General features: G+C 37.7%; 1 protein-coding gene across 5 annotated transcripts in view; it reads left to right on the top strand.

Annotated features, from left to right (window-relative positions):
* Positions 1–17,790, top strand: part of arhgef12a (Rho guanine nucleotide exchange factor (GEF) 12a) — a 93,664-nt gene that overhangs the window by 48,253 nt on the left and 27,621 nt on the right. For 3 of the 5 annotated variants that reach the window (XM_051678829.1, XM_051678830.1, XM_051678828.1), the window contains exons 3-14: positions 189–283; positions 3,714–3,770; positions 7,424–7,522; positions 8,599–8,648; positions 8,912–8,969; positions 9,827–9,999; positions 10,164–10,238; positions 12,700–12,810; positions 13,191–13,298; positions 16,083–16,205; positions 17,444–17,533; positions 17,618–17,728. In XM_051678829.1, coding sequence (XP_051534789.1) covers positions 189–283; positions 3,714–3,770; positions 7,424–7,522; positions 8,599–8,648; positions 8,912–8,969; positions 9,827–9,999; positions 10,164–10,238; positions 12,700–12,810; positions 13,191–13,298; positions 16,083–16,205; positions 17,444–17,533; positions 17,618–17,728 — 1,150 coding nt within the window. The remainder of the gene's footprint in view (positions 1–188; positions 284–3,713; positions 3,771–7,423; positions 7,523–8,598; positions 8,649–8,911; positions 8,970–9,826; positions 10,000–10,163; positions 10,239–12,699; positions 12,811–13,190; positions 13,299–16,082; positions 16,206–17,443; positions 17,534–17,617; positions 17,729–17,790) is intronic. The other 2 variants (XM_051678832.1, XM_051678833.1) reach the window with 2 other exon arrangements.

Here is a 17,790-nt window from a genome sequence, read left to right as displayed (position 1 = left end):
TATTTACATTTTAAATAGATAAGGTTTATTATCCATTGACAAGGCTATTGGTAAATTTTCAAACTAACACAAGGGGGAACTTACATTTGATTTACTGGCCAGTAAATCAGCCTGGCCAATAATACAGGTCCTACAATTGCTCATTGCACGATGTTAGCATCTAATTGTTTTCTCGTCTGTGTTTCTAGAACCAGTAGCATTCTCAGCAGAGACCATCTACCTGACAAGAGGCCTCAAAGCGATAAGCTGCCCGGTACCCCAACACACGAATTTGACCCTACAGGTAAATGACGTCAGTCATATTACAACTTTCTGCTTTTAATTTTGGCTTTCACACTCACATTTGTTTTTCTCTACTCATACAGAATAGTAGTGTTTAGTTGAACTAAAGGGTGTCCTGAGTGACCATGTGTTTGTGGTGTGGACTGAAGCACACTGCTCCTCTTGCATGGTCTGTCCAGACTCGGAAATGGAAAGAGTTTCCTCCGAACACAGCACAGATGGAAGGCTGTGCCCTTCCACTAACTGAAGTGGAACGGCTTAAACAGCAGCGTGATTCATACTTGCTGACCATAAACGATGCACATGTTCCTGGCCCCGGTTTTGGCAGATGAAAGACATTGTCAATGTGTTTTTTCTCTTAATTTTGGTCCCTGTTTTTCCTCTCAGCTTCTGGTGAGAGTAGAGAAGGAGAAGCAGTTTTGAGCTCGGCCGTTAATGTGACGTTTATGGTGAAAAACAATTAGTAATCATATTGATTGAAATATGATTCACATTGTTTTGTCGGGGAGCTTTTTCTTGTTGATTTGAAAGAACAGCTGTTATGGCTGGTGTTTAAATACATGACAGAATTTCATCGGGCGTCTAATGAATTCTGAGATATTCTGTCCTCTGCAGCAGGTTCCACATGTGCATACTTTAAGGTGCATTCGGTAATGTTTTGTTTATGTTTACTAGCCGATATGGCAGTTGTCATGGGACTTACACAGACACAAGGCTGCATGGATACAGCATCATGCAAAAAATTCAGTTAATGATGTAACTGTAAAAATGTGCTGTTTACAGCCAGCCATGTTTTAATTTATTCAGAATGTGAAAGCTTTTATTAGGCAACTAATATGACTGGAAACATTTTTCAAATCATTATTAATTTCTTTGTGTAAAACTTCTTTTTGAGGGAAACATTACTGAATTGCAACTTTGAAGTTTTAGTTTTCCTAACATAAATGTCTCACTTTCACATGTGAGTTAAGAGGGAGAAGTGGTGAATGGAGATGAGGATGTGTCTTGTGCATGTTTATTTCTGATATTCTTCTCTCTAGCATGACTAATCATTCCTAACCACAGTGTGGTGTTCAGTGTACTCCCAAACAATTTTTTGTTAGGAGTGTCTGAAAAGTGTGGCTCTTTTGCTCGATAACATATCAGCCTTTAAGAAACAGTTCACCCAAACATTAAAATTCTGTAATCATTTACTCACCTTGATGTCGTTTCATTCAGTATGACTTTTATTTCTTCTGTGTAACACAAAAGGTGATATTAGGCAGAATATGATGTTAGTCTCAATCACCATTCATCATGCATTCAACCCCCCCACCCCCAGGCCAGCCAATCAGGTCCACAGTTTGCTCTCTTGTGTTATGATTAACTTTAGAGACATACTGTAGACATACTAAGATGAAAGCAAAGCATGGTTTCTTTGCGTAACCATATTTAAGAATGTTATCTCACATGGAAGCAACCATTGTGGGAGCTGAACTTCTCACCCCAAACTGTGATATGCTGATCATTGATTTCTGGGTTAACACCTGGGAAACTGTAATAATACCCCAACACCTTAATTATTCATTAAGGAGAGACACCCTGTTATTATCGAAGACCTTACAGGGATAGTTCACCTTAAAATTTACATGTCATCTTTAAATCAGTCATGTTGTTCCAAATCCCTGACTTTTTTGTTTTAGTCTTCCCTGGAACACAAAGGAGTTAAGTAGAATTTTAGCCTCATTGTATGGAAAAAGATGCAATGAAAGTGAATGATGACTGAGCCAAACATACTGCCTTGCATCTCTTTTTGTGCTCCATGAAAGAAAGTCAGTCACTGAAAGTCAGACAATGAGTAAATGATGAGGTTAAGTCCTCATTTTCGGGTAAGCTATTCCACTGCTTAGCAGTAACTACATTTCCATCCAAGGATTTTTTGCAAAAAATTAGCGCATCAAAATTAAGCTGATGGAAACGCATATTATGTCAACATAATATTTTTCAGTTTAAGTGTTGCACATAAATCCTATGTTGACACATCAATTATCATGAAAAACTGGTTTGGAAACAGTTCGTGCAAAAATGTAGTATCACATGACAGAATTTGCATCACATTTGTCCTTACAACAAACAGCATAATTGAGAGGAACACTTGGACTGAGGAAACTCAAGTTTTCCTCAATTTCTTTAAATGACACTACCTTTATTCTTGATGGAAGTTTTTCCAGACTCTTAATGGACTGCGCGTTCCCAAGTCGGTAAAGATTACGACGTGTTTTACCAAAACGCCCGGTATAAATAAATAAATGTGGTTGTTTAAGCTGAATCTGTGAAGTGGCTGTTGGCCAACGAGAAGACGCACTTTTTTTATTGTTTTGCAATAACAGACAAGTTTTAAAAAGTTATATAAAGACACCGAAATTCGTTCACACATTCCAAGTTTTGTTGTTTCATTTGTTGGAAGAGGTGGAAAGAGTTTTATTGTAAATTCCAACATCTCTTTGAAAAAAACGACTGCAGATTACGCTGGCTGATATGTATGAACCAATGCAGTTTTTCTCAAGCATTTCATGCTATCAAGTGTTTATTACACATGTAAAAGAAAGAAATTAGCATGTTTATTTTTTTGTTAGGAAAAGAACATAATATATCACATCATTTTGTGATTTGAAAAAAGTGGAGTGTTGAGGTTTTTATTTGTTGTTTGGACACCGCAGCCCCACGTTTCACAACATATTTCCTGCAGAGACAAATAAAATTACATAATGTGAGCGGATTGTCCATATTTTAATTCAGGAGTGTAATATAGGATTACAGGCTCACTAATGTCTCCAGTTCTGTTGTATTTTGCCAAGTATTCCAATCAATTTCTTCTAATAATCCCAGATGCAGACAAGCTGCTTCTCCAGTTCTACGTCATCTTCAGATATTTCCTACTATTGCAATTATGTGAAATTAAACAGTAATCTGGCCAATTGGAATAAATTGTCTCAATACTCTCTCCATTTTACACATGTGGGGACAAATGAGATGCGAAAGGTAGGCTACGTAATTTGCGATATACACAAAATTCTATATGGAAACGGCTCAAGGGCAGATTTCTTTTGCGCTAAACCAAAACTGACAGTGTTTTTTTTTTTTTTTTTTTTTTTAGAATGACGTCATGATGCACACCATTTTATCGGTAATAGGCCTTTTGAATGGAAACGAGCAGGAGGCAGCAAATTTTTGACAATTGTTTTTTACGCATTTTCATTTTGTCGATAACATAACAGCGAAAAAAGTGGATGGAAACTTAGTGAATATCAAACCCACTCCAAAACAGCCATGTTGATATATTTGTGCCATTGCTCTTTTTTAATTTTTTTTTTATTTGAGACCTCTCTCTATCTGTGGTGTGCGTGTGCGTGCGTGTGACCTGTATTGTATTATGATGTTGTGTTGCTCAGATGTGCTGGTGCCGAAGAGTGGATTTGTAGTGGCTGACGGGAGACCTGAGTCTTGTGGTAAGATGCTTGTACTGTTGATGAGTTTCTGGCTCCAAATTTTTTACTGATGTGCAGTTCTTTCTTACGTCTCAGACTCTTCTTTAGCTGTGCCTTCAGCAATCATTGCCAGCCACTCTGACCCTTATGTAGAGGTTTCTCTTTCTCTGTCCCTCCAGCATTGTGAGGTTTATGTGTGTAACACGGTTCATATGGGCGAGGAGGGGGCGGGAACCGGCTGAACAGTCAAAATAACGTTTAATGAAAACTTAAGACACAAACATAAACACACACGGCAGCCGCGTGTGGCTCTCTTTCTCCCGAACTGCCGCATCCAGCTCGGCCTTATCCCTCTCCTCAGCTGATTAGCTTGATTGGGGTCCGGCCGTGTGGACTCACGGCCCATCACAAAGTGTTATGAGAATTCTTTTAGTTTTGTTTACCAGTTGACTTGATTGATTGTTTTGGAATGTGTATATTATTATGACAATGCAAAAACCCAAAACATTATCACAATATTATTTTCCATATTGTCAAGATCAATATTTATCACAATATACATTTCATACCATTAATATAGTAAAGGAAATGCATTCCACATGTTTGTTAGACCTCAAGAATATATGTAAACATAACTTGTTTGCTTACAATTATACAGTGTAAGCTACATTTTAATTTGAAGTTCAAGAATTATACTCATATTTTTAATGATATTTAATCCTACATAAGATGTGTGACCTTTTTGATTAAATTTCATCATCTTCAGTGGATGTTTGATTCCACTGAAAGACTTTCTTGTGACGCTCCACACTACAGCTCAGTAGGTGACGGTAATGCACCATAACCGGCAATAAACATCACAAGAAGAAGAAATAATTTCTTGCCTGTGACAGCGATATGGATCATTAAAAAACTTTAATTAAATAATACATAAACAAACAGCAATGGTGTTAATGTCGGAGCAGTTGTTGTTTTCAGTCAGTAGCTGTATTGCATTGTTTTGTTTAATGTACAACGATATCATATTATCTGAATAGCTAACTGCTAGCTAGCGGCTGCTTATCCTCATTACTGGTTTCCACAACAGCAGGGCTTATGTAGCTGCTAGCCAGCTAATACTTCCTAACCGGCTGATTTCATGACTGTGATTCAGTTAGCTAGTTGTGTGTAACATTGCTGAACTGCTTGCGTTTTTAGCAACCCGTACCTGATCCGATCGTCTAGATGTACAACATAGGCAGAGTATCAAAAATGACTCGTATCATTTATATCAATTATTTTTCGGTAAATATCGATATCATTTTATTGCGCAGCCCTAATATAAATTCTTCTTCTAAAGGAATAGTTCACCCAAAAATGAAAATTCTGTCATCGTTCATTCACCCTCATGTTGTTTCAATCCAAACTCGTATGACTTTCTTCTGACCCAAAAGATGTTAGGTAGAATGGTTACACTGCTCTTTTCCACAGTAAAAGCAGATAGTGACCAGTAGCTGTTAAACCCCTAAAAATGGACAAATAACACGATAAAAATATCATAAAAGTAGTCCATACAACTAGTGCACTATATTCCAAGTCTTCTGAAGTCATATGATAGCTTTGTGAGGATCAGACCTTAATTTTAAGTCAATATTAGCAGAAAAGTCTGATTTCCGCAATAGCTCTCAAATTAAATTCAGAGCTAAGGTGGAGGGGAATATATTTCAGTGTGAAGGATTTCAGAAAGATGCACTATTTCATTTAAAAATGTTTTTGTCATGCATGTTTTGAGTGCCATAAATGAGACTTAGTGTGAAATGGCCTTGACGCTCAAAGTGTCTGAAATTCAGATCTGTGACACCTGTCACAGATCAAATCATGTTGCATGCTTATAAACAGCATAAACACTTATGAGCAATGTGCCCTCAAATTTTTGTTCTCGCTGAGCAATTGGCAGACCCTTTGGCCACTTAAGCAGAAATGCGTTTTAAAAATAACAATTAAATAATTTAATTGTATTTGTTATAATTAATATAATAAGAAAATGTATAATTAAACCCATACATTATATAATAATATATTTCACAGTATAAATTATTTTATTAATGATAATATAAATGATGATGAAAAATAAAAATGTATATAATCCACAATCTAGAATCTTAGAGGCCATTTTTCCACACATTTAAGTCTCCCATCTGCATAGATATTTATTTTTTTTTCCCGTTCTGTTTTGGAGCAACATAAGAAGTACACATGTGTGCACACGAGCAGCTTAGAGGGAACATCGCTTATGAGATAACATTTGTTTGGCCTCTGATTTGGGTGCCTTCGTATAAGCAGCCCTCTCTGTGCAGAATCTGTGCATTAGGCCTTGCAGTGCAACACAGACATAGTGAAACTATGTGTGAGCATTTGATCTGTCAACATCACAGTACATGCTCATTGTTGTGGTCTGAGAACTGCAGCTTTCATGTTCTTGGATCTGATTGGGTGAGCTGTTGGTTTTGAAATCAAACATTTTCAGATGGTGCATTAGATGACTGTGATAACCCACACCTCCACACTTCTGATCTTTTCCTGCATATTTCGGGTTAGTTTAGGGATCAGGCTAGATTTCAATCGGAATATAAAATTCAAGTGTTCATTTCACAACTTGGCATATTTTAATGCTGTCTCTAACTAGAGGTGTGAATCTTCACTGGCCTCACGATTCGATTACGATTCAAAAGGTAACGATTCGATTATAAAACAATTCTCGATGCATCACGATGCATCTTGTCCTTCAATTTCTTTCTTTTTTCAGTTTCTTCAAAATTTATTTTTTACTCTATTTTGTCCCTTTCAGCTTTTTATTTAACAGCTGTTTTAAAAAATCAGAACGAGTCACATAAACTGGCCTTTTACATTCAGTATGAGCTGTGAACAAAACACGGAACATCCACAAGATTAAATAAATGGTTCTATAGTTTAAAAGAGTATCTCGGTTTTTCAGTTTCTTTCTTTAGAACCTTATAAAAAAAAGCTCTTAAAAGCGCAAGAAAAAAATATTGGTTCTCCATCAAAACACACTGAATACTATTACTTAAACTGATATATTATTATTATTATTATTTTTTTAAGCATTGTAAATCATTTAATAGTATTTAATTGTTATTTAAAATGAATCTATGCCATGCTATTCATTTTAATTTTTAACCACAACTGGAAGTTGCTGGTCCAGGATGAGAGATATATCTGCTTCTATGAGAGTGCAGCTGTCAGCTTCTCCTCTCCTCACCTGCACAGGTGATAGTAAAGCGGTTTAAATAGTGCAGTTGTTGCTTCAGAAATGTATCAAGTGTCTCATATGCACTGTTCCATCCGTTTGCTCTGCGAGTAGAAGATCGCACGACCCTGTCGCAAAAGCTACGATGGATTTCAAACCTTTATCATCAGGTGTGCGCATTGTCCTGACAAGCGAGTTACCGGCAGTGACAGTTTGAGTATGAATCGCTGAAATGATTTTTTCCTTGTGGCTTGCACTTATTTACACTTCGATCAGGTATTTAAGTCAGTGCTACTGTAGTCTGCTTTAATAGGTCTTTCCTGATTAATGCAGTTCAATAAAGCTTTGACAATCCAGGAAAATTAGTTTTATCTCTCTCCTAATAATCTCTCTCCCCCTCTCTTTCTTATTCTCCCTCTTTCACCAGGGCTGGTTCAGAGATGTGTAATCATTCAGAAAGATGAGAATGGCTTTGGGCTGACAGTCAGTGGGGACAACCCTGTTTTTGTGCAGCTCGTCAAACAGGGTAAGAGGCCTGTCTATCTCACTGTCTGTCTTTATGGCTCCGCCCCCCAGCAGACAATTAGTACGCTCTCACAGCTCCTGTGTGCGTCTGTGGCAGGGACTCTCCCCTCCTCAGGATGATGTGATTTGGCTGTAGGTCAGAAATAGTGCTGATGTGCTCTGACCAGGACCAATTAGAGTACTGTGAAAACACAACATAGACGAGAAACAGGGCTACATACACAAAATGCTTTGTTAAAGATCATTGCAAACTACCAGCAATAATGTGTCTTTCAACAATAGATGTATTCTTTGCCCACTGTGAAATATGGCATGGCACTAGACTTCTCTGTTAGCACCACTCACATTTTCTTCAGAAAATATAATAATGTAGCTTAATATAAATTTTCGATGTCTTTGCTGGCGATGAAGCTCCTAGGCACATGCTTGGAGTAGAGTTTTGTGTTGTTGTTCTTATAACACAATAAATTATAGCAATTGGTATGTGTGGATATCTTGGCTAAATTTTATCCCATTAAAAATTAAGTTTTTAAGATGAAGCGTTCAGAGATGCCCACACAGTTTATGCTTTGGAAATCAGATTGTTCTTTCAGTGGGTTTTGTTTAATAACAATACAGGCTGGGGGCCTGGGTAGCTCAGTGAGTAAAGACACTGACTACCACCCCTTGAGTTGTGAGTTCGAATCCAGGGCATGCTGAGTAACTCCAGTCAGGCTTCCAAAGCAACCAATTGGCCCGGTTGCTAGGGTGGGTAGAGTCACGCTGGGTTAACCTCCTCGTGGTCGCTATAATGTGGTTCTCGCTCTTGGTGGGGCATGTGGTGAGTTGTGCATGGATGCGCTCAAGCCATGTGACAAGATGCACGGATTGACGGACTCAGATGCGGAGGCAACCCGGATTGAGGTGAGTCACTACGCCACCACGAGGACTTAGAGTGCAATGGGAACTGGGCATTCCAAATTGGGGAGAAAAAATAAAAAATAACAATACAGGCCCACATACTAGATGATACTTTTATTGCACATACTCTCGGAAATTCTGCAGACGTTCAGTGGCGTCTTCTCTCTCTTTTAATAGATGGTGCTGCCATGCGTGCAGGTGTCCAGACTGGGGACAGGATCATTAAGGTGAGTGCAGAGTTACTGTATGGAGTTTTGTTCTCTCTGCCCACCCCCTCCTTTTCACCTCTGCATTTCTGCATCTGTCTATTCTGCCACCTGCTGGTCACAATAAATAAATCTTGCATCAGCTTAGAAGAGGAACTTGCAGTTTGTAAGGGTTTACCTGTCTGTATTGAAGCACCATTAGGTGCAGAGTTGCAGAATATATGTATGTTTATCATAGAGTTTATTAAGTTCAAAATGTTTAATGTTTTGCTCCTCTGTTTTAGGTGAACGGGACCTTGGTGACGCATTCTAACCATGTTGAAGTAGTGAAATTAATCAAATGTGAGTAAAGTATTTGCTTTGTTGGAGAGAAGCACCTCATACAAAGGTTGTGTTACAAATAATTATTATCCATTACTTTGATGGACTGGGTTATACATTTGAATTTTAATTGAAGTTTTAATATATTGTAAGACTTGGTATTTTTAATGCAACATTGAAATCACAAGAACTTCAGTGGCTAGAGCTTATTTTAGTCTTACCAAGTGCTGTGTTTCATGTTCATGGCCTTTTATTTAGGCACCAACTCCCTAGGGGGGCACCAGAAACTCCACCGGATGCCCTTTCTCGCACATTATACGTTATTCAAGGACCCGGTAGCAGTCGTGGAACATCACTTTTTGAGTATTTCTGTAACTGCTGATCTCCTTGGATTTTCACGCACAACAGTCTGTAGAGTTTAAACACATCCAGTGAGCGGCAGTTCTATGGATGGAAACACCTTGTTTATGAGAGAGGTCAACGGAGAATGGCCAGACTGGTTAAAGCTGACAGAAAGGCTACGGTAACTCAGAAAACCCCTATGTACTACAATTGTAAACTGAATTGTAAATTGTAATTGTAAACAACCAGACTGTTGTGTGTGAAAATCCCAGGAGATCAGCAGTTACAGAAATACTCAAACCAGCCCATCTGGCACCAAAAATCATGCCACGTTTGAAATCACTGAGATCTAATTTTTTTCCCCATTCTGATGGTTGATCTGACCATTAACTAAATCTCCTGACCCATATCTGCATGATTTTATTCATTGCACTGCTGCCACACTATTGGCTGATTAGATAAATGCATGAATAAGTAGATGTACAGGTGTACCTCAAAAATTGGTCACTGAGTGTAGACACATTTGTTCTTTGCAGCTGGCTCTTATGTGGCCCTCACAGTATTAGGCCGACCTCCCGGGTTGCCCGAGATACCCCTTTCTGAGGTAGACGCAGGCCTTGGGTCACCGGGGGGTCTTGGAGACAACTTTGTTACATCCCCCAACTCTTCCAATGCAGCAGAGCGCACCTCTTCTCCTCTTGTACCATGGGTAAGTACCTTATACTTCAACGGTTTTGTTGTTCCATCAAAAGATTTGTTCATTCGCCGTTCCTTGCCATTTTACTTCCTCATATCTTTCTTTCAATTAAATTACTGTAAATTTATAATGTGCTCCTCCCTGTCACTTGTTAACCCAACCCTACATTTTTATAGGAAGTGAACGGTGCTCCATACAACAAAAGAATGGACAACAGAAGGATGGTGTCTAGGGAGCAACAGGACATACAGGTCAGAATCTAGATCCAGGGCTTGGGTTTAAGTCAAAACTATTATTGGTCTTTTTGTTATTTAATGTGGACATACTCTGTACTTCTAATTTCACAAAGTGTCCCTGTCAGTAAAGTGTTGGGTTGCAGAACTCTATTGTTGCAAGTATGACTAAAGTTGATAAGAATGAGGCTTTTCCTGTTGTGAGGTAATTTACTGTACTAGTATGGCTGATAAGGGCAAAGCCAGTCTTGAGGGAATAGTTCTGTCATAATTCACTCCCCCCTCATGTTGTTCCAAACCTATATTACTTATTTTCTTCAATAGAACACTATTGGAGAGGTTAGGCAGTATGCTAGTCTCAGTCACCGTTCACTTTGATTACATATTGTACAATGAATGAAAATGAATGGTGACTGAGTCTGTCATTCTGTCCAGCATCTCCTTTGGTGTTCCATAGAAGAAAGGCAGTCATATGAGTTTGGAACAACATGATGACAGAATTTTAATTTTTGGTTGAACTCTCTTTTAAGCTCCTACCACCAGGGTAGGGAGGGTTACTTTTAACATGTATTCCATCACAAATACTGATTTCTTATCAAAACATTTAACCAGTAACTTAATCCAATTACCACAATATAGTAGTGATGTAGAAGTAATGTAATCAGATTACTTTTAAATACTTTTTGATTACTTCAAGGTCATATGTGTAAAGTCAAGAGAAAAGCAAGATGTTCTTGAAGACTTTTAATTATGCTTTCTGAATGCAAACAAACCGTGTTTGAATAATGGTATGAGTTAATACGGCTAAAATGTGTGGGGCTAAAAAAAAAAGGGTCATTTGGAACATTTGTATTGGAAATTCAGTTTGAAGCGGTCTTACAGGATGACTATCACGATTGTTCTCCCTTCAAAGTGCCCTTTGTAGGGTGATATATCCCATTTTTTTACCCCCTCATCAACAAATATCATTAAAGCAGATCCACTGAATTATGTCTTGGTTAACATTAAATAATCTGACAGGATAGATTCAAATACAATACAAAGTTGAATTATTCCATGTATTGCAGTTAGCGTGTAGACTAATTGCCACCATTCATTAATGTCCGACTGCAATAGGCAGATTGCATAGTCTTTAGCTTTATCTTCATTATTAATGAAATGCTTCCAGTCTGCTTGCTCATGATCAACAGTCCAACATCACCAGTTTGTTTATGGGTGATTCTATGTTTATTTAAGGAGGATTTTAATGTAAAAATCTAAATAGATTTAAACCTTTTTAATGAGTCTTTAATTACTCATCATTTTTTTCTCTGAGTTTTTAAATGTTACATTTGCCAGAATCACCCAGATTTTTGAACTGTCCTCAAAAATACATTTGTAATAAGTATCAAAATCAGATAAATTATCCATTGTACATTTCCTTTTTAACTTGGAACTTAATTACATTTTTAATTCATTTGGTATTTATGTGTTCAATTTGGATTTTTGTTTTTAACAAAGTACAAAAGAAATGCTGACCCTTTTGTTGTTGTCATTACATCACAAAAGCATTTTTAGCAATTTTAGAGTTTCAACTAAAGTTTTGATGGAAGTGAGAAGTGACAGTTAAGTTTTGACAGTATAGGCATCCCCTGTACAGGAATGCAGGCCGTTCGCTGGGGGGAGTGTTGGTTTCACCACTTTAACACGGAAAATGTTCCTTTCTGCTGTACTGTCAATGATGCGCAATTTGTGTCACAGTACCAGCTGCTATTCCTGCGAAAACGATCAACAGACGGTCAGACGGCGAAACTGTTAGGCTAGATTTTCGTGTGGGTCTTACCTTCAAATACTTCTGTAAATTGTATGTCGGGTCTTTGGAAAAGGATAGCATCTTCACAGCTGGAAGGCATAAATTGCACTGAATTGCTATGTTTCCCTTTTCACCTTTAAAGAGACAAAAATGTCGACATTTAGAAAATAATACATTTTCTCCAGTGGCCATCACAATGAAGTAGCCCTTTCAATAGTTTGACTTCATTTGCCTGGAGAGCACTGCAGTGATGTGTGACGAGTGTTATTTCCACATGCGACAGTAAGTGGCGCCTGATTCACGAGAGAGTACCAGAAGATATGTAGAGCACGCATCTGATCATATCTGTACCACTCTTAAGCAAGCTGTGGTCTATATCGCTTTATGTCAGGAGAATCTTTTGTTTCTTTTGTTCTAAATAAAAAATTTAAATCCTGCTAGTATTCCCTATTCTTACTAACTGTAACTGTCACCAAAATACATTTGGTTTTTATGTAACTGTATCAGATTACAGTTACACATTTTTTTTATTCTGATAACGTAACGCCATTACAAGTATTCCGTTACTCCCCAAGCCATGTTTCAACAGAGCACAGTTTTACTGCCTTCACTGGTTTTGTAAACAAAGATCTGTCATAGAGTCTTGCTACCAGACTCAGGTTCGGTCCTTATCCGTTTTGCCTTTAGGGACCGAAGGAAGAATATGGCAAAACTCCTACTCCCAAACCACTTCAGGTCATCCAAGATGGCAAGAAGCACATTCCACAGCGGCAGGGCCAGCTGAACAGGGCTACACATGTATGACATTTCTGACTAATTGTAGTGATCTTCACATCAAAAGTAACTTTAACACACTGTCAGGAGTAGTAGTCAAACAAAATGCATTTTTCAAAGGCTGAAGCAGATATCTAAACCATGCTTATCTTCAGTATATGCTAATGATATACAGTACATAATTGAATGAAGGTGAACAATATTCCTTTTAATATATTTCACATATGTGAAAAAAATAATTAAAAAAATTGTGTTTACTATAGTGGATAGCAGCTTCTTTGTCATTGTATAGTCATCCTATTATAGTTATTAGTTCACACATAAACAGTTGTTGACACATAAACATAAAAGAAAAGGTAAAACATAATACAGTCACATCGACTGACTATTAAATCTGTTTCTAGGAGGGTCTATATGTCAGGAACAGTGAAGATGGTTGCTGGGTGGATGAGGATCATTGTAAGGGAGACTTCAGCCCGGAAGGATTCTGGAGTGGAATTTCAGTGGCATCTGTAAGTGCAGCCTGCACCCCTTTCATTTTTACCCTGCTATTGTGATAGGCTTAGGATAAAGAATATGTTATAAATACTGCAAATGTTTTTGGTACTGGACTTTGTAAAGACCATCAAAACCAGCAAAATAAAAAAGAAAATTCATTTTTGTATAATTGTACAAGACAAAAAATAACAATGAAGAAAAGTACGTTCTTTCTAATGTCTTAACGAATGGGAAGAACCAGTTTTGACCTTTCACATCCAGACATTCTGGATGTTTTACAGCTTTAAATAGTTTTTTGTACATCTATGAATCAAATCTGACCTAAAAATATTTCAAATTATTTTTTTTTTAATTTGTTTTGTTTTTTTTATTTAGCCTGTAGCCCCATACTGTTCTCTTGCTACCCCACCTGCTTCATTGGGTACTGCATCTTTCCCACAAACTGCATACTGTCCTCTCAAATGGGGTTTGTGCACACATGCACATGTCCACACACACAAACACACACACATAGAAAGTATTTAATCAGTTTTGAACAGGGAATATATTAGTAAATATGTTTACTACAGTAACATGATTTTATATGATAGGGAACATTGGGGCTAAAGGCCTCCCAAAAGGCCTAATAAAGCCTGATAAAAGACCTATTACATATAATTTTCTCCTTAAACCTTATATGGCAGACATATCTGCAATGGCACCTTCCAAACCTTCCTGATTTTCTATAGGAAGAATAATTTAGAAATTGTTGTAATAGAGTTAAGATATTGTAAATTGCCAAAAGTGATTGAAATAAATGTAAATTAAGACATCTTTTATATAGCATTTTTTTCCCCTTTCATTATATACCACGATAAACAACAATAAAACAATAAAACAACTTTTGTTAAGGGGGGTCTTTAGTGCTGTCATAGACTAATCAAAAATGTATGCATTTTTAATGGTTTTCAATACAGGTCAAAAATTACCCAACGTGTGTGTGTTTTTATGACCCTGTATGTTTGTAATTTTGTTGTAAATATGTGAAAATGCTTTAAATAAATTTGTATAATGCACACACACAAAAAAAAAAAATTAGGACAATGAAGGACAAAAGGAGGATGCAGTTTCTTAAGACAATAGGAGGGTTAAGATATCTTCACTGATCTAGACTTACCACAGTTTCATAATTTTCACATTAAAACTGACTAACACCGCTGGTTGGATGCTAGGTGGTACTATTGGGTAATTTTCATTAAGCAATAGCCTACACAGTAACGCAAGGCAGCTTGATTTCAAACTTTGAACTTTATTTTTTATTTATGTGAACTACAATTTCAAATGAAAGGCAACATCTCTTTGGCAACGGACCAACTTAATTTGTGCATTCTCTCCATTATGGGCTACCGGCCGGGTATTTCATTGTCCGGGCAAATACATCACTTATTGTGGGTTGTTGCGGGTATAATGTTGGGTGTTTTATTACCTTTCATCCCAGGACCCAGTTTAGCTGCTTCGGAAGAAGAATGACTTTGAATGTGTGAATAAATTCGTTTTGCTCCCTCCTAGGGCTGGGCGATGTGTTCACGATATTTTTATATACATTTTATTTTATCCAATTACATCGTCAACCCCCTGGCTGAGGGATCGGTGAATATTCTTGCTTTAGTGATTTTGCATTGAAAATGAAACTCATTTATTTAAAAAACGAAAAACTTAAACCAAAGACATTTCTAAATTCAAATTGCACTTCAGACAAAACAAACTAATTAATGAAGTGGTAAAAAGAAAAACGTATGAAACTACCTTTCCATTTAACATCAGGCAAGTATCCATCTATGACAACAGGCGGAAAATTACTATTACAAATTAAGATCTAAAAACAATTTATAAGTGTTCACATAATAATTATATTGATGATAATAATCACTGAAATATAAATCATGGTTCGAGGTGAACATTTTTTTGTATTATTTTATGATTTAATCACAGATGTATAGACTATATATAAAGTGACCCTACAGAGTTGCGCTCACAACGAACTGCTCTGTGGAAATAAAGCGAACTGAACTCAAAACACCTCCTGAGCTGAGATGTCTGAGGTCATTTACAGCATTCTTATACACGATACTATTCTTGCAAAAAAATTTCAGAAGACTGAAACAAAGAAAGAGTGAGAACCTTTTACATATGTGTGTTCCATGGGACTGCACGCCTCCGAACAAACAGCGCGTCAGACATGCGCATAGACAGCTTTTCTGTCATCTGTTCTTAAAATATAACAAAGTATGTTTTTTTCAAGCGCGTGTCTGTGTTTTAGCATTTGTTGTGTCATACCGAATGCGAGATGTCTTGCAGTTACCCACCATGCACATTATATTCGCTACCTGCAATTAAACGTCTTCTGTCAGTGCGCATACTTTACTGCCTATGTAATTTGTTACGTTGGTAAAGAACATCTGGCTTTTAATGCATTATTTAGGTTCATTTATCATGGGTCACAAACTCTTCATTAGGCAACTATTCTTTATTTAAGGCTCTGCTATTCATTAGGCTATTGTATTGATATTGCAAGTTCCATTCATAATGTTTCCACCGGTATAAAATTTCACACTGGTGTTGTCCCTTGTACCTAGTAAAACCGGTAACACCATACACCGTGGCAACCCTACACTGATCTCAGTTAAACAGTGGCATTTATCATGAGTATCGGCAAGTCCACTCTGTGTGTGAAGTAGGACAGAGCTCTCATAGCCCTTGTTCCTTCCTTCCCTGTGGTTTAATTCATTGTCTTTATGGTTTGTGATGTGCTGGTCCAGCGGCGATTCTACCCAGCCTCTCCAAAGATTCAAAGAGACTCCAACTGTTCCAGTCCAAAGAGCGCCCCCAGAGACAGCCTCAACTCCTACTGCTCTCCTGAGGCCGAGGATAGCTCTGACCTGGTGAGAACTTTGTGATTTGCAGGTTTTTTTTTGTCCAGGCTGCTAAATCGACTGATATTTGGCTATTTTGACATTACCACCAATACAACAATGCCTGCTTGGCTTGCCTCAAGTGGTATTTTGCTCTTGTGTCTTTTTTAAAATCCTTGTTAAAGGGATAGTTCTCCAAAAAATGAAAATTCTCTCATCATTTACTCACCCTTATACCATCCCAGATGTGACTTTCTTTCATCTGCTGACACAAAGATTTTTAGATTAATTTCTCATCTCTTTTGGTCCATACAATGCAAGTGTATGGGTGCCAAAATGTTGAAGCTCCAAAAATCACACAAGTCAGCATAAAAGTAATCCATAAGACTCCATTGGTTAAATCAATATCTTCAGAAGTGATATAAGTGTGGGTGAGAAACAGATCACTTTCACACTCTTCTTGTGTTTTTGGTGATTCATATTCTTCAAGCATACCGCCGCCTCCTGAGAAGGGAGAATAATTTCAAGTAAAAAAAAAATTACTTAAATATTGGTCTGTTTCTCAGCCACACCTTTCATATCACTTCAGAAAATATGGATTGAAACACTGGAGTCATATGGATTACTTTTTTGATACCTTCATGTGCTTTTTGGAGAGTCAAAATTTTGGCACCCATTCACTTGCATTGTATGGACCTACAGAGCTGAAATATTCTTCTTAAAATCTTAATTTGTGTTCTGCTGAAGAAAGAAAGTTATACACATCTGGGATAGCATGGGGGTGAGTAAACGATGATAATTTTTGGGTGAACTATCCCTTTAAAACATCCCTACAAAGGCAAAACACAGTAACTACTCCATTACTGAAAATGAGGGAGGAAAAGGTTACTGCAATTTCCACACACCATTTTCTCTGAATCGAAACAAAGTTAAGCCAAACCTGCCTGTCAAAGGAGATATCATTGTCTAAGAGGCCCAATTTCAGTTAACTCAAGTTTGACAAAAATGTGTAGTTACTGTGGTTTGCCTTTGCATAGGCAAAAAGAAAGGATAGCCAACATTTCATTAACATGTATTATTTGTATTTGTTTTATCTACTGGCATTATATCTGGCCATCAGTCACCTTACTCTATAAATATCTGCATTGGCATCAGCCATTTAAAAACCCATATCGGCTGACCACTAGTGAGAAACATGAAGCCTTTCGTTTGACCATACCGCCTGATCTCAGATCAGCACATTTGTGACACTCTTTTCCTTATTACAGAATTCTCGCTTCCGGTGTACCATAGGCAGCCCCTCCTCACGCCTGATCATCCACCCTGAAGATGATGACTTCGACATCAAGCAGGAGCAGGTATTCCAAATTTCTTTCCATTGCTTAGTGCAGAGGCCCTGCGTTTGGTCACATACCTCTTTAACCTGATCTGATGTGTCCCAGGTGAACGGCCAGTGCAGCTGCTTCCAGAGTATCAAACTGCTCAAGACTCGCCCTGCTCATCTTGCTGCCTTCCTGCATCATGTGATCTCCCAGTTTGACCCTGCACCTCTGGTGAGTTTCAGCACCCAGAACTCCTGACTGAGACTGAAGTGGTTGCAAATTCTACAAAAAAG

This window comes from Myxocyprinus asiaticus, chromosome 39 (assembly GCF_019703515.2).
Source record: "Myxocyprinus asiaticus isolate MX2 ecotype Aquarium Trade chromosome 39, UBuf_Myxa_2, whole genome shotgun sequence".
Lineage (NCBI taxonomy): Eukaryota > Metazoa > Chordata > Actinopteri > Cypriniformes > Catostomidae > Myxocyprinus > Myxocyprinus asiaticus.
Note: the sequence above shows the minus strand (reverse complement) of the source record. Positions and strands in the feature narration are given on the sequence as shown.